Below are 24,633 nucleotides of genomic sequence, written 5' to 3' on the forward strand. Positions count from 1 at the left end.
GCTCTATAATTTTTCGAAAATGGCCAAAAACGCTGTTTTTAGGGGTTTCAACCCCTTTTTTCTCGAAAACGTGACGTGATGGGACATTTTTGACCCCGGATTCGTGTTCAGCACGAAAAATCCGTTCAGAAACACCAGGTCCCGTCTTATTCGCAGAAAAAAAGTTGAAATTTGTAGACCAGTGTTACCATCGATTGGTAATTATAACTAAATATATTAAAGCTTCTAATATTCATCTAGGTTGTAACAAATCGTTAATTTAGTTGAAGGGTTTGGTTAATACTAATAAATATTTCTTTGAAGCATATTTCTACAAATTCCATTCAACTTAACGTATGGTTCATAAAAGGATGTTATTAAGCTCTGCTAATGCAGATAAGCTTTCTTTCAACACGTGGTTTAGTCATAATTACCAAATCTTAGTTGAGGCAACCACGATTTGGTTTGAGAGTGGAACATATTCATGCTTGTGAGCCACCCCTAAAGAATGCTGAGCGCTCTCTGAGCACATACGAAGAGCGCCAGCTGAGCAATGCACACAGTCCCACTTATTGAATCGTTTGAATGCGCTAGTATGCCGACCATTGCATTGTGCGTGGAAATCATTGCTCCGCTACCGCTGTTCGTATATGGGTGAAACACGCATGTGATCCCAGAGCGCTCAGTAAGCTATGGCATGTCGATCGCTGCGCCATGTGTGCTATGACATGCCCATACTTGTTTGTCTCAGTTTCGGTTTTGCTATCATCGCGAGTTGTTTCGGTGCGCGCATAGTTTAAAGTTTAATTAAAAATATAAAGTTTGATGCCAACCGGGGTTTTTCAATGGATATATAATTCATGTGAATTATAATTTGAAAGTGTCTATTTAGCTAAGGAAAACGCAAAGCAGTATACTTCCAGCAGATATTGACCTGGGTTTTCGCACGACTGTTCCTGTTTCATCGTTGTTTTTTAGGAAATTCTTACCACCATATACATATGTATTATTTACTTTAGTAACTAACTTATGTAAATATGTACGTATTTTTATGCTTAATATATGCAAATAAAAGAAGAAAGTAAACACAACAAACATCGATTAAATTTTTATTTGTGTCAAACTGAAATTTTTTTCCTAATAATAAACGGTTAGCTGATTCAAGTCTACAGCAAGTTCACAAAATTATTTGAAAACTTGTATCAACCAAAGCATTGTTTATATTTGCTCAACAATGATTTGATTCAACTAACAATATTGTCCAATCAAGGTAGTCGTTTTGCAATTATTAACAAATATACATTTGTCCCAGCTAGAAGTCTTAAGTAAATTGCAGACTTTCGTGAACTATATATTTATTTCGCCATATCCAACTATGCCATTTGATCACTATAACCAAATCTTGGTTATTATAACTAAACCTTTTTCTGGGTGTACCATAAAGTATCTACTTGATCTATGTTTTTCAAACCTCGCTGGTATTTGTCTTTTTATTAAATCAACTTAGGACCGAATTCACAGTGCTTAGGTAAGCTAAGCATTGTTAACCACTAACAAGAGTTTAACTATAAATTGATATTCACAGTTACATAGTTTGCTATGGTGGTAATTCATATCTATCGTTGGAAATTATACGCATTCGAAAAAACATTTTTTTTCTATATAAATGTGAATTCGATTACACAAAAATAGTTGAAATTCAACTTTAACTGCATATTGACACCTGAGTGGAAGATCGACCTACCTCGGCAGCCAGTTCGAAACTATCTCAGACAACTTTTCAAGAACAACCTATTTAAGAATTTGGTTGAAGAAGGCCCTATTTCAGCTGCCGATTCAAAAACGCCCTATCTCGTTTTGAACTTAATTCTGAGATAGGGTGTTTTTCAGTAAAGTTCTGAAATACGGCGTTCTTCAATCAAGTTCTGAAGTAGAGTGTTCTTGAAAAGTTTTCTGAGATATGGCGTTTGCGAACTAAGTTGAGATAAGTCGATCTTCCAATTAGGCAACGTTCGTACTATGCGGTCGCTTAAACTTTCGTTTGAAAGAATTTCTAAAGTTACTATGTTTATCTAAGTGCTAAGCAGTTCTAATTTGTGTAATTTATATTGGAAAAAGCTATTTGAAGCCAAGCTCCAATAAATTGTTGTGTTTTAGACATAAAGTGCGTGGATTAAAAATTAATATTCTTGTCATTAATTGTGCATATTTGCCTCTTTTAGTGCATTATTGTTGTTTTGCGTGAGAGTGCATTTTCCCATCTTCCGCGATTTATCATACATTTTGCTTATCATCGATTAAATAATTTTCCTGCAAACAGCTGATTTTGGCTTGCTTTTATGCTTTTAGGCTTTTGGCTCAGTGGCTTTAAAACTGTTAAGTTCAGCACGGTTTCTAAGCATTGAACTTACAATACCTAGACTTCTGTGTCTCTCAACCGCTCATCTTTGCTACTATCGTACTAAAAGCGTACACTGTGAGTTTTTCTTTTACATACAAATTGTTACTACTTCGCGCTGCAATGTATTCATCCTGCTGTTTTGAAAAATGTAACATTAAAAACGACTTAGAGCGTTGCGTTGCGTGTTGGTTGTGTGATGGCTTAGCTCACGTAAAATGTGCTGGTCTCAATGGTAGGGTGGCCGATATCATAACCGATAACAAAGGTGTTGGTTGGTCTTGCCCCAAGTGCAGATCAACCGAAGTTGAGCTTTGTAAAATGTTTAGGAGCGCCAGAAGTGGCTTCCAGGAGTTGGGTAAGGAGTTAAAACTTCTAAACGAAAAGTTTAAGCGATATGAAGATGCATTTAAAGACTTTAAGTGCATTGAGTCTTCATCCTCTCCATCACCCAAGCTTAAACAAGCTTCAAAAAAGCGGAAGCATGGAGGAGACAGCATTGTTCCTAATCCCATTGCTTTAGACATTGACACTCCGCCAATTGATTATTTGCCTACTCCCGGCTTAAATAAGGAATTAACAAGTTTTAATTCTCCGTGTGTTGAGTTATCTCAAGCTGCATCTTCCTCAGGTGTCACTACAAGGGCTGCAGCAAAAACCACAGCTGTGTCTGAACCTACATCCCTAAGTGGACCTTCTCCGTTACCGAAAGAATTAATCGTAGTTGCTGCGAATAAATCTGTGTTTGTTTCGCGCTTTTCTAGTGAAACTTCGGTAGAAGATGTTAAGTCTTATATAACATCAAAGCTTAACCCCCGGCACATAGCTATTAGAAAATTTAATTTTTCATAGTTCGACAGTTTGAGTTTAGACATCGAGCTCGGAATGAAAATACTGTTCAAATTCCCTCCACAGGATCAAAAAACTTATAAGCAATTTTTTCTTCAATATTTATTACCAAAATGTTAGAGGTCTAAATACAAAATTAACCGAGCTGTACTTAAAGTCTTTTCATTTAAACTATGAAATCTTGGTTTTTACTGAAACTTGGCTAAACCCGAATGTGCTTAATAGTGAAATATTGTGTAGTAAGTATGAAATATTTAGAAATTATCGCTTAGATAGAAAAGGCGGGGGTGTTTTAATAGCTGTTCAGACCGACTTTTCCTCTGAAAAAGTTGTGTTCACAGGTAGAGATGATTTGAATTCCTCTGTGTTAGAATACGTTGCCCCTCAACCCTTCGGTTTACTTTAAACATTCTTCATTACTGCTCTCTTTATTTGCCATGGTCAAGCTTTCCGATTCGATTGTTGTGTTGGGTGATTTCAATCTAGCGTGTGTTTCCTGGGATTCGGTGGATGGAATTCTGGTGCCAAATTCTTCTCGGGATGTACTTAACCAATTTCTTAACGAACTTTCCGATCTTGGTCTATATCAGATTAATTCGGTTATCAACAACTTAGGTAAATGTCTTGATTTAGCGTTTATTGATGATACTGCTAAATGCACTATAATACGCGGCGATCCTTTAGTTATACCTATAGACCCTTATCACCCACCACTTGAGTTGTCCTTGGCACCACCCTACGATTCATGTTATTGTCCTGAAACTAGAAAGCCGAAAGGTCGGCGATATTCTTTCAAATACGCTAACTACGACAAGCTTAAAATAGCTATATCTGAAATAATCTGGCCTGAGTACGATAGGGATGTTGAGAACAGTGCCTTACACTGTAGTAAAATCTTGAATAATATATTCAGTAAACCTCGTAACTCGTTGTGGTTGAACTCAGAGCCAAAGCATTTAAAAAATCAGAAAACTAAATCATTTAAACTTTATAAAAAATCAGGCCTGTCTTCTCACTACGCTGCGTACTCCATCCTTCGTCATAAATACAATGCCTTAAACAGAAAATGTTACAGGACTTACATTAATAAAACTCGCATTAACATCGTTTCTAATCCCAAGTCATTTTATCATTTTGTTTACCAAAACGTTAAATAAATGGGTTTCCCTCAACACTGAAATTAGATGATGTTATTTCTAGTGATGATGATATGATTGCTGATATGTTTGCAAATTATTTTGAATCGAACTATTCTGTCGAGCCAGATGAAAAAACTTCTAGTTATCCTTTTCCACTCCCACAGTTTGACCACATCCGTATTCCTTCAATCTCCGCTGACAATGTTCTCCTTCATTTGAATAGTTTAAAAAATTCTTTTCTAAGCGGCCCGGATGGCATTCCCTCCTGTGTCCTAATAAGTTGTGCTGATTATCTATATAAGCCAAACAAACATCTTCAATGCTTCTCTAAAGCAAGGAGTTTTCCCCTCTTTTTGGAAGGAGTCGTATATCTTGCCGCTTTATAAAAATGGAAGCAGGTCGAATATTGCGAATTATAGGGGAATCGCTAAGCTGTGTGCCACTCCTAAATTATTTGAAGAAATCGTTACGGAAGAACTATCTTATTCCATAACACCCGTTATCGATGTATCACAACACGGCTTTTGTAAAGGTAAATCAACTGTATCAAACCTTCTTGAATTCACTACAAATGTGAACAATGGTTTCAAAACTAATTATCAAACTGACGTTATTTACACTGATTTCAGCAAGGCTTTTGATAAAGTATCTCATTCAACTCTAATATACAAACTTGATAAAATTGGTTTCCCTCCAATCCTGCTGCGCTGGCTTTCTTCTTATTTCATTGGCAGGAAACAGAGGGTTATCTTTAAAAAATGTTCATCTCGTGTAATTCGTGTGACGTCAGGTGTACCTCAAGGTAGCCACCTTGGTGCCCTTCTGTTTATTTTATTCATCAACGATCTTCCAAATATTTTGAAGTATTCGAATTGCTTAATCTACGCAGACGACGCTAAGTTATTTAAGTTCATTGGTGTTCCAGGAGACAGGGAACAATTACAGGTGTTTAAATGGTGCGAAGTAAATTCTATGTCACTTAACTTGAAAAAGTGTAAATTTATGTGTTTCTCTAGAAAACTCTTTCAATCATATAGCTACCGCATTTGTGAACATAGTGATGATCAGGTAACTAATTTCATCGATCTAGGGTAACCATGGACTCTAAGCTTGAATTCATGTCCCATGTAAACTCTTGTGTTAATAGAGCCAAGGGCGTCTTGGCTTTCATCAAACGTTGGGCTAAAGAATTCAGAGATCCTTATGTCACTAAAGCTCTCTTCACCTTCCTAGTCAGGCCGATCTTAGAAAACGGGTCCGTCGTATGGAACCCTAGATATCAAACGCACTCTGACAGACTCGAGTCGGTACAGAAACAATTCTTATTATTCGCATTAAATAATTTGCCTTGGGATTCGACATTAAATCTCCCGCCGTACAAAAGCCGCTTGAAGCTCATAAATTTGCCAACGCTGCACAGCCGTAGAGAGATGCTCGGGTTTTTTTCATGATTAAGATCTTGAACGGGATGGTCAATAGTCCCTTTCTACTGAACCAGATCACGTTTTGTATCCCTTCTAGGGTTTATAGATATTACAAGCCCATTAAGCTAACTATTTGTAGAACAAATTTTGAAATGCATGATGCTTTTCGTGCCTATGCCAGGACTTTAATAAGCATTACGACTATTTTGACACCTCCGACTCACATTTTACCATTAAGAAAACCTTACTTGAGATTTTGAATAAATAACATGTAAACCCTTACATTGCACCTTATCGTTCAGCTGGTGAACTGTATTTCTGTTCAGTTTATGAGGTAAACGTAAACGTGAATCGCTTTTTTGTAATTATAAATACACAATATATATGACTGCTTAATACAATTGTAATCGGCGTCGTACATTTTCGCGACCGCGTAAGACAATACGAGCATGGATCGGAAACTCGGCATTTCCGACCAAGATCAACAGCTTGTCCACAGTGCGGAGCGGAAACTAGAGCTTTCCGCTTACCGCACACAAAATTTGACTGAAGACTAGGCCTCGCCAGCTACCAAACCTGCTATTTTATGTTATTATTATTATTATTATTATTATAAACTAATATGTATAATTAGTCTATTCTGTAATATATCACAAATACTTAAATATCCAAATGTTCTATTCTCATTTGTCTGTAAGAAAACATTTTTCTGTAGACCAAATAAATAAATAAAATAAATAAATAAATATAAGAGACACACAGGCTTGAACTCTTGTTAACTTGAATCGAACTATATGCGTATATGAATATCGATAGTTAAACGCTTGTCAGTGGCCACCTACGGTCCCATGAGCACAGCTGTTTGAAAATTCTGATAATATTTAATTTTAAAATTGTTGCAGGGTAATAATTCAAGCTGATGGCCAATTGCGTACAGGTTTCGACGTTGTTGTGGCCGCTTTACTAGGTGCTGATGAATTTGGTTTTAGCACAGCCCCGTTAATTGTCATGGGTAAGTATTTTTATTTTTCAGTTTCAAATTGTATGATAATAGTTGGCATATGGTCAAACACGGGTGAAAGAAATAAAATAATTGCCTTATTTTGACCAGTTTTGGCCATATTTCTCTAGTTTATTTAAAGATTAATATTTTTTTTATAAAATTCTAGCTAGTTATACAACAATCACCATATAAATGTAATGAAATGCAAGTTTCAAGTGCCTTCAAAATACCGTTGATTTTTAATTTTTCTTTTGCTGACAGTGTGACGCATTCCTTTTCATACAAAGTATGTATGTTCACAATTTGTTTTTATGGAAGAGAATGGCTAGCACCGTCAAAACGTGCAATTTATTATACTAAAATTGAATATGCATAAAAGTGAAGAAAAAACTTAAATTTTTGTGAAAATTTATTGCATTTTTATAATTTGTGTACAAAGTGTGAAATGTGGATTTATATGGGTTTGTTGTATAACTAGCTAGACTTTTATAAAAAAAAATACTAGTGGATTTCATGAAATGTCGCAAAGTTGTTACAAATGTCGCATTTGTCGCGATACAGCTGATTACTTCTGTATGGAAACTTTCTTGCGACAAATTTGCGACATTGCCATAGTATTTGAGCTGGCAATCATTGCAAAGTCAAAGTCGCGAAACCCATGTTTTTTAGGCTTATTGATCAGTACTTTTATGTGCAAGAAAACACTGTCCTTCACGTTTTCACCCAACGTTTCGCTAAATTTCTTAGCATCTTCAGGGGTGTTTATTCTCCTTTTATTCTCACATCAACATATAAATATACAAATATACATAAAATTTAAAATTAGTAAGGACATATAAAAATGTATAAACCGTTCTACAAACAATAATAAAACAATCACAGGTTTTTAAAATTTTTTTCACTTATGAACATTTGTTGAAAGTTCACATACATATATAAACAAATAAATAACATTAAAACTTAAACTAATTGGTCCGCATCGATACCAACGTCGTGTGGTACACTTGTCATACTGTTTGGTGCTAGCTATAAACTTAGTAAATAGGAAGTCGCGATGTCATCCTTGTCTTCCTTTTTGTTAATTGTCTTGTCGCTCTTCTGTAATATCCGTAAGCTCTCCAACGTGAATCTTGTTCTCTCCCTCTTGTCTTTGTCTGTGTGCCCGCTTGCTAATATGTGTTGTGATAGCGCCGTGTTGCTCCTCTTCTCCTTAATGTCCGCTTCATGCTCCGACAAGCGAACTGCAAGCGGCCTTTTCGTCGTTGCAATGTAAATTTTATTACACTTTTCGTTTTCACTTCCTTCGCATGTTATTTCGTACTCTACGTTATTTTGTTGGTGCGGCTCTATTAGAGTTTTTGCTTTGGTAAATACTGAAGACAACGCACATAAGGGTATTTGAACGATTTAGGTGGCCAAAAACCAATTTGACAAAATTTTGAAGGAAACTTAAAAAATTAGTCACATTTGACGAAGAACATTCCAAATAACATTTCCCAGTCCCCCTCACTTTTCTAACTTGCACAGCGAACGCTCACCGTTGACCGGAAACAGAATATAAATAAATTTTCGCTCTCTAGAAAGATCGTGACGGTTTTAAGCTAATATTTTAATTTCTGAATTTTATTCTTAAAAAGTAGTGATGGATCCGCATACAGAAGGTAATAATGCATTTAAGAGTAAATATTTTTTAATCATTTTATTAAGAAAAAGTTCATTTTAAATGTAACGAAAATAGCGGATTTCAACGAGTATTTTTTTGTTAATTTTTGTGAATATTAAGGAATTTCTTGTATCCCCGGGAGCTTGGAAGTTTGGCTAATATACTGTGAAAAGACTGCCCGCAGAAAATGGTAGATAAATAAGTGGTATTGCTTTACTTAGAAAATGTATTAAGGGAAAATCTAAAAACGCAACTAGTATATAGTTACACTACTTTAGATCTATTTTAACACTAAAATTAAACTTTTTAGATGAATTTGAGGCCGCTGAACTAGAATATGAATCCACTTAATTTAAAAAATAAATAGTTTTCGAGATATAAGCAAAAGTCATGTTTTCTAGGACCTTTCCGTCCTGTTGCTCTACGGGAATGTAATGCGAACGCAACTATGTTATATAAGTGTTATATAAGTGATGATTAAAGAAATAGTTTTGGGTATACAAGCGTTTAAATTTAGATAAATGTCAGTACGATACTTCAGTAAATATTATATCCAAAATGTTAAAAAAATTGGTCTGTGAAGTAAAATTTTGGAACAAAATAGGATTGTTATTAAATTTTTAGAAAATGGGAGTGGTCCCGCTGACTTATGATGAAATGCTGTATCTCAGTATCTGCTTCACTAATCCGTACCAAACTCGGTGTGAGCCTTGATAAGGCTATATCTAACATAACCGTTGAAAATTCTTGAAATCGGGCGATAACCACGCCCACTTCCCAAATAACAGTAATTTACAGAAACGCGAAAACTGCGATAAATCAATAACTACTGAAGCTAATTCACTTAAAATCGATTCTTGGAATAACCTCTTAGCATTAAATAAAATTATTATAATTTTTTGGATAATGGGCGTGGCGCCGCGCACTTTGACCACAAATGTAAATCTCGGTAACCAATTTATCAATTTGTACCAAACTCGGTGCACTTAACAGCCTTGGTATGGAAAAGTAATGCTTTGAAAATACGAAAACTCCGATATTTCAGTAATTGAGGACGCTAATTTAACCAAGTTAGTACTTAAAAAATTCTCTTAACAATAAATAAGACTGTCATTATTATAAAATTGTAGTTTTATTACATTGGGTGCGTTCGAGCTACGTAATAATTACCGCAATATTGCAGACGTGTTGCTTTCCTGATGACATGTTGCTGATGCTCAACCGAAAATTTTCTAAAATGCTGCAGAAATTGCGCAGTAAAAATTTTTATGTTGCTTTTGATTTGCCAATGATGAGTAACTGATCGTCAAAATTTTGTTCCTCGAACGCTTGATGTAGGCAGAGTCGCCCAAAATTTTCGCGTAGAACGTGATTCTATTTCATAATAAATAATATAAAAAAAAACATTTTAATATACAACGCTTTTATAAATGGACTAAAAAGTAGAAAATAATATTTCTCAGTCCCATAGAATTTGTTTTGATAACTTTTGATTTTGAAATTTTAGCAAAAGTCATTATAAACAATCTATGAAATTGAAAATGAAAAACGTGGAGCGCATGCAATACAAAGCATTCGATTTAATTGACAATAGTCAAACTACATAACGTAGACCTAAAATTTCTACAGCGAAAGTAGAACTTTGAAATCGATTTTAAGCGGTCGTTATTCATATACCCACATACATACATTCATATATTACTTTTCATATCAATTCAAGTGTATTACATGCGCCCCACGCTTTTCATTTTCAATTTCATAGATTGTTTATAATGACTTTTGCTAAATTTTCAAAATCAAAAGTTATCAAAACAAATTCTATGGGACTGAGAAATATTATTTTCTACTTTTTAGTCCATTTATAAAAGCGTTGTATATTAAAAAGTTTTTTTTTATATTATTTATTTTCTACTTTTTAGTCCTGTCTGAATAAAATTTTGCAATAGATATTAAAATAATTCAACGATATTAATAGAAAGGTGCACACACATGCATTTACATATGTATGTACATACAAACGAGCACCAATTACTTTTATTTAAAGAAATGGCGTGTCGTCTATTTCCGCTGTAGCAAACGTAGTACATAGGGCGACATCTAGATGTCATCTACCTCGCCCTATTCACTACAGATGTCGCCCTATGCACTATGCGGTTTTATGGTGTCGGACACACAACATTGAAAGTTTCTGGATCCACAACATTGAAAGTTTCTGGACACACAACATTGCAAGTTGATAAAAGCGTTGTAAATAGCAACACTGCCGCATTAATTGCACCTCGAATACACCCATTTCTTACCTATTTGATTTGATCGGTATGCTAATATTGTATTGTGTACCAATCAAATCACACGTTGTCTTCAGTATTTACCAAAACAAAAACTCGAATAGAGCCGCGCCAACAAAATAGCGTAGTGTACGAAATAACATGCGAAGGAAGTGAAAACGAAAAGTGTAATAAAATTTACACTGGAACGACGAAAAGGCCGCTTGCAGTTCGCTTATCGGAGCATGAAGCGGACATTGAGAAGAAGAAGAGCAACACGGCGCTATCAGAATACATATTAGCAAGCGGACACACAGCTGATCTAATTAAAACGAAAATAAAAGACAAAGGAAAGAGGGAGAGAACAAGATTCGCGTTGGAGAGCTTACGGATATTACAGAAGAGGCACAAGACAATTTACAAAAAGGAAGACACGGATGACATCGCGACTGCATATTTACTATGTTTATAGCTACCATAAAACAGTATGACAAGTGTAGTGTACCACACGACGTTGGTATCGATGCGGACCAATTAGTATAAGTTTTTATGTTATTTATTTGTTTCTATATGTATGTGAATTTTCAACAAATCTTCATACATAAGTACACTGAGAAAAAAAACGCGTTGTAAAAATTAAATTTTTTATTTGATTACCATTTAAAAATGCTCGTATTTAAATCAAGTGAAAAGTAATAAAAATATTGATTTTTCCATTATAGATACACCCCGTATAATGGAAATATTAAATACAAATACGCCCGTATTAAAACGAAGCATTTTTCACTGCACGGATGGCGTTTTGAACGTCTCGGATGCTTTTTCATATCGCACACCGTCTTCAAAAGAGTCACAACTCAAAATAATACGTTGGTTAGAAAATGCGAATAACTATTTCTTAGCACATGATAATCATATGGGCAAGGGCTACTTTACCTTAGGTTTTTTTTTATAAAATTATAACAATAATTTGCTCCAGCTTTTGCTCAAAGGTAAATAAAAGCTCGGTGTATATTTTTGCGCGTAATCTCAAAAACGCTAAATTTTGAGTTGTGACTCTTTTGAAGACGGTGTGCGATATGTAATTAAAAAGGATATGTATACAAAGCATGCACAGCGGTGACAACACATACACACATACATGGTATGACATAATGCACTAATCGCGCGCTGTGATGTTGATTCCAACTCAACATTTGAAAACACATTTACATGTATGGCTGTAGCTGAGTGTGCAAAGACGCTTGATAGAATTGGTTGCTGCCAAGAGGGTCCTGGCAGTGATCGGACTTTAAAAAAATTCTGTGTGGTGGAATCTAGGAAAAATTGTGGTAGATTTCAAAAAAATGTGGTAGATCTCTGGGTTTGGATCAAACTTTGTACAAAAATTAAAAAAAAAAATCTGCAAGGTTTCACCTAAATGGCGAACTTTTAAATTATACTCTAAAAAATTTAATTTTAGTATAATAAAGTGCAAGATTGAAGTTGCTAAAAATGCGTTGAGTTTTGGCAATTTTTTTCTTTCACAGTGTAAAGCAGTTTCTTCCATATTAAGATATTTTTCGAACATATTTTAGGAGATTTCTGCAACCTTGCGGGGTGCTGCCAGCTTTTCTTTTTATCACATCACGAAGTATCGAACAAAAGTGGCACGTTCCAGAAACAGCTAATTGGGATTTGCCGATTTTGACAATTCTCAAGTAAAAGTAAACAACGCCTCAGTAACCTTAGATGCACTTAAATTTGCTAATACTTTCACAAAAATCGCCGGTTTTTAACATTTTCGCTATTAATTGTTTTTCTAATCATATATTTTGGAATTTAACACAATAAAACGGCGTTTCCTGTCGAAAAATTGATTACTGAGAAAATTTACTATTTTACAGTTTATTTTATCCTCCCATTCGGCTTTGTTTACTTTTACTTGAGAAATTTCATCGTCGCCGGGAATGCGGAATCTTGTATTATATCATTCTTGTTACCATATCGTGTAAAATTAAGAAAATTATGTCAGCAAAAATAAAACTATTCAAAAACGCGAATATGTGGTAGATTTCAGAGCCTCAGTGGTAGATGGTCAAAAAAGTGGTAGAAGTCCGATCACTGGGTCCTGGTTCAATTACCACCAGACGGAACATAAAATTAAATTTTTTTTTCCTTTTTAATTACGAAAAAGCATCTGTGCACTTCACAACGACATATTTTATAACGTAAATACTCAAATATAAAATAAGTTGGGTTGGTGCTCTTTCATATGCGTATTTTTTTTAAATTTGGCACGTTTTTTTTTAATTCTAAAATTTGTTTTCCCCAGTGTAAGTGAAAAAAAAAAATGTTTAAGCCTGTGATTATTTTATTATTGTTTGTAGAACTGTTTACATATTTGTATATGCCCTTACTAATTTGAAATTGTATGTCTATTTATATGTTGATGTGAAAACAAAAGGAGAATAAGCACCCCTGAAGATGCTAAGAAATTTAGCGAAACGTCGGGTTAAAACATGGAGGACAGTGTTTTCTTGCACATAAAGGTACTGATCAATAATATGAAATACCAAAAATAACACAGGTTTACAAAAAAAAAAAAAAGTTTATGCATATTAAACCAAACTTATACTTATATCCCTATGTTATTTGACACGCTGAATGCGAATCCGAAGTCCGTTAGACTCCATCACGTCAGGTTCGTGGTCATTTGAAGGTCAAGTAGGGAAGAATTCATTGAATAAACCTGAAAATTCATGCCAAGGTCATATCAAGGTCAAATTCCGATGAATTTTATTGAATTTTCAGGTTTATTCTGTGAAATTTTCCCTACTTGACCTTCAAATGACCACGACCCTGACGTGATTGAGGCTAACGGACCTCGGATTCGCATTCAGCATGTCGAATAACATAGGGATATATAGGTTTGGTTTAATATGCATACACTTTTTTTTTGTAAACCTGTGTAATCTACTAAAAATTGATCATTAACTAATAAGAGAAAATATGAGTAGTCCACTTGCAAACAGCGTTATGTGATTTTATAATAGAACGCCATAAATTTGAAAAAACGACTACGGCAACAAGTAATATTTAAATTGAATCTTTTTTATTATTACCTAAAAATTTGGATAAATAAGAGCCTTATAAAATTGTAACGTAACATAACATGTCATAAGATAACATTAACAGTCTATACGACCTAAAGCAGTTTTCTAAGTTCATCAGAAGATGGATACTTTTGAAAGTTTATAAATAATTTGATGCTATTTTTTCAGAATATAAAAAGATTTTGCTCTCTGTTGTTACTGGACATGAAACTATTTTAAATACTGGTACGTAATCCACCAAAAACTAAATATCGAAAAAATTGTACATAGCGCCCTTTGCAAGTGGACTACTCATATATCGGTTAAGGCTGCTTCGAAATATAATTGCAAAAACTTTTCTTTTTCTCTAACGCGCGACATTTTTTTTTTAAGTTTTACATTTGCAATCCGGAGTTGCGATAGGTCGTTCATACAACTTTGTTGGCAACATTGCCATTTCGCCAAAAATGCCACTTTGCGACATTTTATGAATCGCACTATTATACGGTAGACAAACGGGCTCGATTATTTGCATAACCAGCCTTAATTTGCTTTAACTCACAAATGGACGAAATTTTTGGGAATTAACTCGGATCCGGGGAATTTTCAATGACAACACTGGTAAAAACGGCCAGTTGTTGTCTTTTGTACAAGTAAGCAAACGAAGCAGTCGAGTTTCGCGTACGCGGTAGCCAAGTGGTGAGAGTTGCGAGCTACAAGCCTGTAGCTGCCAGGTTCGATATTCGGATGGAGCGTAAACAAAATATAGAACTTATAAAAAAAAGAATGAAAAAGAAATAAAAAAGTATACTGGCCGTGGGACTCGAACCCACGACCTTGCGGCTGGTTTATTCGCATTACTGCCGTCTGTAGGGGTAAAACTTTAATTTGCATTTATGCTTATTAATTCAAATTAATTTTCTCCGTCTGTCTACCATATTAGACATTAAATACACCAAAGTAATATAGCCAAAGCTGGTAATAATAAGGCTAGTCTATTATTGCTTACACCAAAATAAAAGCAAATTCAAACTTTTGGATCAGAAAAACTTCTTGTCATGAATACTCGTACCCATTAGAAACCAAAATGTGTTACATAAATATTACCAGCTGGCTAAGAACGCTTAAATGTTGTTATTTGGTTTTTGCTAAATGTAACTCGTATTGGAGATGACTGAGAAAAAATCATGAAATAAATATTTGTTATTCACATATTTGCTAAGTGTTTAGTCCAGCTTCTCGCCAAATTTGTGTGGTGTTCCTTGACATTATTGGGGTGTTTACATAAGTCGATTTCACAGTGAACTTTTAGTTGAAAACAACCATCTCCTTTTGTAAACGACAACACAAATAGATAAACAATCAGGGCCGGATTTAGCAGAGAAGATACCCGGGCGAATCCGGCTTTGGCGTCCTTTCATATTTGATGATAATGTACTTTTAATTCTGTGCCATATATTTTATAACATTGATAAAATATAGATTTTTTGCAATTTGATTTTCGATGGACAGCGAGGCCAAGCTGCATAATCCCATTTGAGACATTGTAGACTGCTAGTGTATTTTTATAAATTTTGGTAAATTTAACAGAATCGCAGTAATATCCATTTGTTGGGGTATAAGTCTTTTGCTTTTTGGTAAGTTTTCTTCGATAGGTGTTTCCTGACTGTCTTCGAGTTAGTGTTGTAGACTTAAAATATCATCGCACAACCAATTTTCATCAAGATCAGATTTAAAGTCTTGCAATACAGAAAAATGTCGCAATGGTTCTTCTGTGAACACAATAACTCGAGTAAAAATTCAAATATCTTAAAGAAACTTGGTACGTGCATTTCTTTTGAGCTTAGGACGGATGGTATTGAAAATGGGCAAAATCTCATGCATCGGTAGTTTGTAGAAATGCATAAATTGCGACATTTTAGTAACCACTGAAGCTGAGAGGCGTGATCAGTGTGTTTGCATGCCTTCGTAAAAACAAATATTTATTGGACCAAAAAGTAGTGGGTAGGCACTGTGGCCAATGGTAATCAACTATTACCACCTCTACATGGTTGTGAGCTTTGCATTTTGACGTATTGGAGTTCACCCTATATATGTTTGTATGTCTAGTTAACTGCTCTACTAATTTATAACAAACTTGCCGCCGTTGTTGACCTTGGTACAACATAGCAAAAAATTGAAAATTTTTTAAATCGGATAATACCCAGCAAACACTGTGTCCAACGTTAGAGAAAAATTTTGATTTTACATTTGAATTCTAATGTAGTTCTCGAATCGAAAATTAGGTTAGAGGACTATGTATGTTAGAATTCGATTAGAGAATGATTAGAAAAACACTAGAAACTAATTAGAACTCAACGTAAGATTACGATTAGATATGTAACCTTTTTCTTGATATGGAGAACTAAGTCCCCTTTTTGTTGAGAATGCTATAATTCTCGACAGTTTTTCTAATCGCCTTCTAACCTCCTACCTTAGAGAAACAAATTAGATTTCGAATCGTTTTCCAATCGTTCTCTAACCTAAATGTTTGTCAGGTAACCAGTATAAATCAGTATCTCGTTAGTATAGCATGGAAAGAGCGAAACACATATCGTGGCTGAAATACAAAAAACCGTTCATCGTTTTATGCAATAAACAATTTTAGTTTGTTGTGGCTTTTTTGCATTTCAGCGACGATGTGTGGCTCGTCCTTTCCGTACTATATTTATTTACTACTGCAGCTAATATACTAGAAATTTATGTTTGGAATAAGTTCTTAGCAAGAAATACGATTATAACTAGTTTTTGGGCCAGTTATGATCACATAGATCTTAACAGCGATGAACTAAAAAAAAATTTGGACGATACATTGTCGGTCCCTACGAATAGTAGCACATTTCACTACTCGCGTGGTAGACTAGCACATTTCATTATTCGCGTCGAAGACTAGCAGCGTTGCCACTAACAATTTTTCCCCCTACCAATTTCTTCCCAAATCCGACCAAAATCGTTTACAAACTACCAAATAAATTTCAATTACAAAAAAGCATTTTGAAAGCATAGAATTCTCTTATTTAAGATTCGAATACAAAATAGTTACATACATATATGTACTTTGTATATTTTAAAACAAACAAGAAATAAATAAATGCAGATACAGTCTTAGGCACAGAGAGAGTGAGATCATTTAACATTTTTTGGTTGTATGAATTATATACATATGTACATGATATGTACCAATAAGTTTAATTTCTTAAAATCAAATATAAATCATTTAATTACACATGTAAATCTTTATCAGCAGACCACACTTAGTAAGGGCAATTTTAGTTTACAAGTTCCTTGCATAATATTATGCTATGGATAATGTCAGTCTTAAGTTTATTTCTTAGTTTAGTTTTTATCAAAGAAAGCGTTGAAAATTTGCGTTCTACAGCCGCAGAGCTATGTGGTAATGAAATTATATTAAAAACAAAATTGGCGAGATGCATGAAGTTATTTTCATTCATTCCATTTTTAATAGAATAAACTTTTTCACAAAACTGCGTGGTTATTATATCAGGATCGTAATCTATGAGATGGGGAAACTTAACAAAGGAGGTAAAATTGGTAAATCTTCTTTAGGAGCAACCTTAGCTGGTGTCATTATTTGTAAAAGTTTTATATCTTCACGCTTCAAATCAAATCTTAAATTTATTTGGTCCAAAAACTCTATGTAAAACTTTAATATATCGGTTTTAACTTCAAGGATTCCAGAACAATTGACATCTCAGCTTTCGTTCCAACAAAAATGTTAGATATTTTAACATGATTATTTTCATTTTTAAAATCAACATTAACAGGTCTGCAGATCGCATACCGTTCACTTCGTAAAAGCAGGAAAGAAAATAAAGTTTCAAACTATCCCATTGCTCAACTTTTCTTAACACAACGCTTCCTAGTGATAGCCATCGTGTTTGAGATATGCCCAAGATTTTGTGGGGTTTTACCGAACAGTAGTCCTGAAATTCCTTCAGTTTATGTATCCTCTTTGGACTGTCGGAAAAGAAACTATATTGTTGAGTAAAGGTGAAGTGAGTGGCATGTGCACTTTATATAAAATAAATCGATTTCTGCCCTCAATAATATTTTCAGCCCTCCCAAGTCTCCAGCTATAACATTGGCTCCATCAGCGGCCAAACCAATTAGGTTTCTTATTTTAAAAGTCAGGATTGATAAAGGTTTAAAAGGTACAATTGGCAAATATTTATATGCAACATGATGTTTGAAATATATATCTTTATAATTAAGAATTTAAAAACTTAATTCAACTATCCGACCAAAATCTTACTTTACCGACCAACCTACCAATTTTGGGCTTTTTTGGGGCTGCTTCGGGACTTTAAAGACTTTTGGTATTGTCGGGTATTCGGGACTATTTCAGAACTTTATTTATATCTGCCGCTTTCAATGCCGATAAATTTATCGATTTTGAAATCGTTACATTAATCGATATATACATATATTATCGATATATTCATCGATATTCATATATATTTATTAGTGTTGATATATTTATCAACATTGTCATCGATATTGTAGTGTTCTTTAAGTTTATATTTCACACTGTAAACGGGAACTAATATGTAAGCTTATCTATTGTGAACATAAACATATACTATGGTGACCGACTAATGTCACGCTTGGGTATACATAAAAAATAAAGAGGCAATTGGTATCGAAACGCAAACGCAGAAGGTTCACTTGCTACAGCATCAGGTGTGGTACCGAGCCATATACAAGTTTAATTAAATTCTTCCGGTAAATTCTTTCCGTTTAACATAAAATTCTTCCAATAAGAAAAAGAAAAACGTTTAAACTGCCTAAAACTATAATTTAATCAGTTCTTGCGGAAAAGGGAATTCCGGTCCGCAAATCCGCTGCTGTGGACGAAGTTGTGTCCTTGCTACAAGACATAGGGGGAGCTCCACCACGGAAACAGCAAACCGAATATATTGCAATGGAAAAGCAGCAGGCATTGTAAAACGCCAATAACGGGGATAAGCAGTGCGAAAGTAGCGGTAGTCAACCATTTGACGATGAAGCCGAAAATATTTTGCAAAGCAAAGGTAACGGTTTCGAAAATACCGTTCGTAACGGTGCAACTGTTGACCCAAAGCTAACCGCAGATGAGCAAAGCGAATGCGAGGGTGGTACAGCAAAGTGTAATACGTTGGATAAGTGTTTGCAAGTTTTGCGCCTGAAAAAAGACCTCAACGAGTCGACTACTGACCGTGCTCAGGTAAGCACGTATACATACTCACTCAGAGACATCGAAGTGCTGGTGCCGAAATTTAGCGGCGATGACGACTGTGAGGTGTGCAAAGGGATCGACAACTTCGAATATGCAGCCGACACGTGTGGTTGCAACGACGGACGAAAGCTTCTCTTGGCACGACAATTGCTAACTAGAAGTGCAAAAATGTTAGCAGAACTTGCAGTAGCGCACACCTGGGTTGAACTAAAAGCGCACCTAACAGCAGAGTTCTTCAAGATCCCCAGCTATAGGGACACGGTTAAAAAGTTAGAAGCGCGGCATTGGAATAAAGGTAAAGAGAGGCTACAGCATTACATGTTGGCTATGCAGAAAATCGTTTCCAATAGCCCGATAAAAGGCGACGATTTAGTCGAGTTCATCATTGAAGGGCTGCAAGACAAAACCGCTTGCCCTTCAGTACTCTATAGCGCAACTACTTTGGATGACCTGAAGAAAACATTGCCGAAGTACGAGAAACTCATCAACAACATAATTGGGCAAGAAAAGGCAGAAAAACGGCAACAAACCAGGTGCTCCAACTGTTCCGCATACGGACACTTTTCTGCAGACTGCAAAAGTCAAGGCGGCTAAGACGATCGTGTTTTATCTGCGGTGATACGAATCACCTTCACGGTAGTTGCCCGAAAAAAGGTTGTCAGCGCAGTTTACGATGACGATCACTGGGAGGAAGTAAACTACAAAGGAACGGTGAGTGTTGCTTTGGACAAAACTTTTAGAACATGTCCACAATTTAGTTTATTTCCTTGCATGTTTGATACTAGTAGTCCGACTAACTTTATAAGACTGTCCCTCATTAACGAAAACTTTCGCGCATACATCGCTTAGCAGTGCATTAAATTTACAGCTATAGGAAATTCAAAACTAAAATGCTATGGCCAGATTAATTTGCCTATGAAATTCCGAAATATTGTTAAGTGTTTCAGTTTTTTTATTTTAGAGGACGGCGCTGTGCCATGTCCAATTATTCTCGGAACAGATTTTTATACCTTTCATGAGCATGAAATGGTATTATAACTTTGGTCCGATGTTTGTAAGTACCAGAACAAAAAGAGATAGACCCATGAAAATGTATACTTATATGATCAGAACGTCGAGCTGAGTTGATTTAGCCATGTCCGTCTGTCCGTCTGTCTGTCTGTTTGTATGCAATCTAGTCTCTCAGTTTTCGAGATATCCGGATCAAATTTGGTAGGTGGGTGTATTTTTATAATGTATTAATCATTTGTCGGAACCGGAAGAATCGGACCACTATAGCATATAGCTCCCATACAACTGATTGTTCAGATATGAGATTTTTCATTATAACTTATCCATTTATGCAGCTACGAACATGAAATTTTGCAATACTTGCACCCATTATCAACAGAATACTTATAGTGAAAATTACAAAGATCGGGTCACTATAACCTATAGCTCCCATACAACTGAATGTTCAGATATAAAATTTTGCGTTATAACTCCTCCATTTATATAGCTAGGAACATGAAATTCCGCACTGTTTTCAATAATTATCAATAGAAAACTTACAGTGAAAATTAAAAAGATCGGGTAACTATAACCTATAGCTCCCATACAACTGATTGTTCAGATATGAGATTTTTCGTTATAATTCATCCATTTATGTAGCTAGGACCATGAAATTTCGCGCTGTTTTCACTCATTATCAACAGAAGACTTACAGCGAAAATAACAAAGATCGGGTCACTATAACCTGCAGCCCCCATACAACTGATTGTTCAGATATGAGGTCTTTTATCATAACTCCTCCATTTATGCAGCTAGGAACATGAAATTTCGCACCATTTTCACTCATTATTAACAGAATACTTACAGTGAAAATAACAAGGATCGGATGACTACAACATATATCCTGCATACATCCGATTGTTCAGATATGGGATTTTACTGTAAAACTCCTTTATTTGAACAGCTAAAACCGATAAATTTCGTAAGATATTTTATAAATAATAATACAAAGTCTACTGAGAAAATCGTCAAAATCTATGCTGTATAAGCTTTATCTCCTATAGCACTGATTGTTCAGATACCAGTTTTTGCGATATATCTCCTTTATGTACGAAACTAAACCCAATAAATTGTGTTACCGGTTTACATACCGATCACATAGCGGTGAAAATCACTTAGATTGGTGTCATATAAAGTATATCTTCCATACCTCTGATTGTTTAGATGCGATTTTTTATATAAGTATGTAACTCCTCTATCGATGTATGCAGATGTATTCAAAAGCAGTAATCTGTCAAAGTAAAATTTGCAGATGTTCATGAAAGGTATGAAGCCTTCGGCATAGCCGAAGACAGCGCTGCTCTTACTTGTTTGAGTTCGTTTAGCATACACCTTTACATAAAACCTAAACCATTAGTTAATATAAATAAAAATGAATTGAATTCCGACAAAAAGGAACAGTGTGCATATTACTGAAACTAAAACAGGGGATACGGGCAACCTTTTGAAAGATAACAGTTTTCGGGAAATTTTGTAGTATTGAAACTCTCGAAGAGGCAATGAACATAAACACAACATTGCCCATCAGTTGGACGAGAAATTTTGAACAACTGATAAGGCAAACCTACGAAAAGAAAACATCTAATAAACTGATAGATTGTGAATACAAAGCGCACATTCATTTGACTTCAAGTACCTTATATCTTGCTCTCCGAGGCGTATTTCTTTTACAGAAAAGGCAAAGGTAGAAAGTATTATTACGGAACTCTTAGAACAAAATATTATTCCGCCCAGATTGTGTTGGCAAAAGAGAAATCGGGTGACACAAGGATGTGTATTGATTACAGAAATTTAAATAAGTTGATAGTAAAAGATAACTACCCACTCCCCTAAATCGAAGATTGTCTTGAGTACTTGGAAGGTAAACGTGTGTTTAGTTTCACTAAGTCAAAATGAGCAAGCAGTCAGTCAAATAAACTTCGTTCGAATGGACAATATGAATTTATTTGGTCTTAAAAACGGGCCAGTTATTTTCCAACGCTTTATAAGTCAAGTATTGAAAGTTTTTGTTTTCCAAAACGAGATAATAATGTATATGGATGATATCCTAGTAGCTAACGCAACAATCGAAGAGCATTATGAACTAGTGAAAAGGGTATTGACTCGTTTAGCAGAGTATCACTTAAAACTAAAAGTAGAGAAATGTAAGTTTGCATATTATGAGATTGAATATTTAGGGTATCAAGTATCGTGCGGGGGAATAAAACCGTCCAGTGCCCGAAGAACCAAAGGGATGTATTGTATTTTTGGGATTATGTATGTTCATATTTTAGAAAGTTCGTTAAATCATTTTCAATAATCGCTATCCCGTTTTACAAACTAATGAAAAAAGAGGCAACATTTGAATTCAATGATGAGTGCATGTCACTATTTTAAGAACTTAAATTGAAATTGACAACGTGTCCAATATTATCGATATATAATCCAAATAGAGAGACTGAACTTAATTGCGACGCTAGTGCAATCGGGTATGGCGCCATATTGCTTCAAAAGCAAGATGGCGAGGCCTTTCACGCTATTGCTTACTTTTCTAAACGCACTACCGAAGCTGAAGCACGTTATCATAGTTTTGAGTTGGAAACTCTCGCAATTATAAATGCCTTACGTCGCTTTAGAATTTATTTAGAAGGCACTAAGTTTAAAATCATTACAGATTGCAAATCATTGGCATTGACCCTGAACAAAAAAATGGTAAACAGCCGAATAGCAAGGTGGGCTTTAGAGCTAGAGAATTTTTATTACACAATTCAACATCGAATTGGAGCAAAAATGGCTCACGTGGATGCATTTAGTAGATGTCAAACAGACTATGAAAAAGTGGTAGCAGTGGTCGATAACGAAGATGTTGACTTCCGGTTACAGGCAGCACAAATACACGATAACAAAATATCAAAATGGAAAAATCAGCTAGAGAGTGGGGAACATGATAGTTTGGAGATGCTAAATGGGATAGTGTACAGAAAGAATGGCGACAATCCATTATTCTATGTACCTCAAGAAATGGAAGAGGAAGTGATTAGAACGACCCATGAACATCTAGGTCATCTCTGAGTAGAAAAGTGTTATAGGAAAATAAAAACAAATTGTTGGTTTCCCGATATGAAAAATAAAGTAAACAAATTCACGAAAAATTGCATATGATGCATCATGTATTCTCTCCACTAAAACCTAATGAAAGATTGTTACACAATATACCCAAGGAGCCTATTTCCAATTTGCTTTGAGTGAGAGCGGTGTTTATACACTCTTTCTAACTGTCTGGAGAATTAAACTACCGATTTGAAATGGAGTGTGAGCCAAAACACTTCGCTCTTTCAAACCGAATTGAAATTCAGTTTATACATATGTTTTGAATCGCGGCGAAATGAATTAAAGCGACTTATGCATGCGTATAAATGTAGTAATAGTAAGTAAGATGAGGCGGTCACTCAAAGTCAGGTTGGCCGAGATGTAATGTTCTTTAAGTTTATATTTCACACTGTAAACGGGGACTAATATGTAAGCTTATCTATTGTGAACATATACATATACTATTGTAACCGACTAATGTCACGCTTGCGTATACATAAAAAATAAAGAGGCGATTGGTATCGAAACGCAAACGCAGAAGGTTCACTTGCTACAATATCTATATCTATCGATATTGTTATCGATATTATTATCGATGTATTTATTGACATATTTATCGATACACATACATAGTAAAACCCCTACTGCGAGTGTCGACTGTTAGTCGTTTACACTGTGTGACAGTGAAAAAAACGTGGTACGAGACATAGCACATCCTGTAAGCCTAGTTGAGTACTGAAAAACTGCATACATGAAATTTCAAATATACCCTCAAAATCTTGACCTATGGTCAGAAAACTGTTTTTCGGTGGTTACATTTTCTTTTGCTTAAAATTTCAACATTTCTTAACCAATTATGAATCTTGACATATCATTGGAAAGTAAATAAAAATACGCTTATAACCAGGGCTGCAAACCGGAATCGTTGCTTTTTTCGGGCTTCGAACCCAACCACGAACCGTACCAACACCAACAACGAAAATGCGAACCATTTTTATTTTGAAACGCCTAAACCGAACTGAAAACGGGTCCAAAAAATAAACTATAAATTGTGAGTCACATATTAAGTCTACGAGACGGAGTTACACGCTGCTTGGCAGTGGCCAAAAGTATTGTTAGCCATCCTTGCATAAAGCTTTCCCACCAACCAGTTTAGCGAAAATAGAAAAGCGTTAAACTGACACGTACTATTCTTCTAGCATCTACCGCTGCGGCAGTGCGATCTGCGGGTACTAGACGTTCACGTGACAGCAAAAAGCCTTGCAAAAAGCGGCCAAGCGGTCCCGTTGAAAACCCTTCTGAGTTCCAAGGATCAACAAATTTATACACAATTTTCGGAAAAAGTTTCTACTAACCGCCATCCACATTTATACTGGCACTAGCAGACCCGGTGAAGTTCGTCCCACCCAAAATTAATTTTTTTATTGAAACATTTGGTCCAAC

At 35.2% G+C, this 24,633-nt stretch overlaps 2 protein-coding genes across 2 annotated transcripts in view; one reads left to right on the forward strand and one right to left on the reverse strand.

Moving 5' to 3' along the window:
* Window positions 1-24,633, reverse strand: part of LOC118749182 — a 473,359-nt gene that overhangs the window by 205,321 nt on the left and 243,405 nt on the right. The gene's annotated exons all lie outside the window — the stretch shown is intronic.
* The window catches only part of LOC118749116 (glutamate synthase [NADH], amyloplastic-like), a gene marked incomplete at its 5' end in the record, with an annotated part of 277,008 nt that overhangs the window by 114,901 nt on the left and 137,474 nt on the right, over window positions 1-24,633 (forward strand). The window contains one exon of the mRNA XM_036483886.1: window positions 6,692-6,801. Within this exon, the coding sequence (XP_036339779.1) occupies window positions 6,692-6,801 (110 nt within the window). The remainder of the gene's footprint in view (window positions 1-6,691; window positions 6,802-24,633) is intronic.

This window comes from Rhagoletis pomonella, unplaced genomic scaffold (genome assembly GCF_013731165.1).
Source record: "Rhagoletis pomonella isolate Grant_MI unplaced genomic scaffold, Rhpom_1.0 Rhpom_scaffold_00014, whole genome shotgun sequence".
NCBI lineage: Eukaryota > Metazoa > Arthropoda > Insecta > Diptera > Tephritidae > Rhagoletis > Rhagoletis pomonella.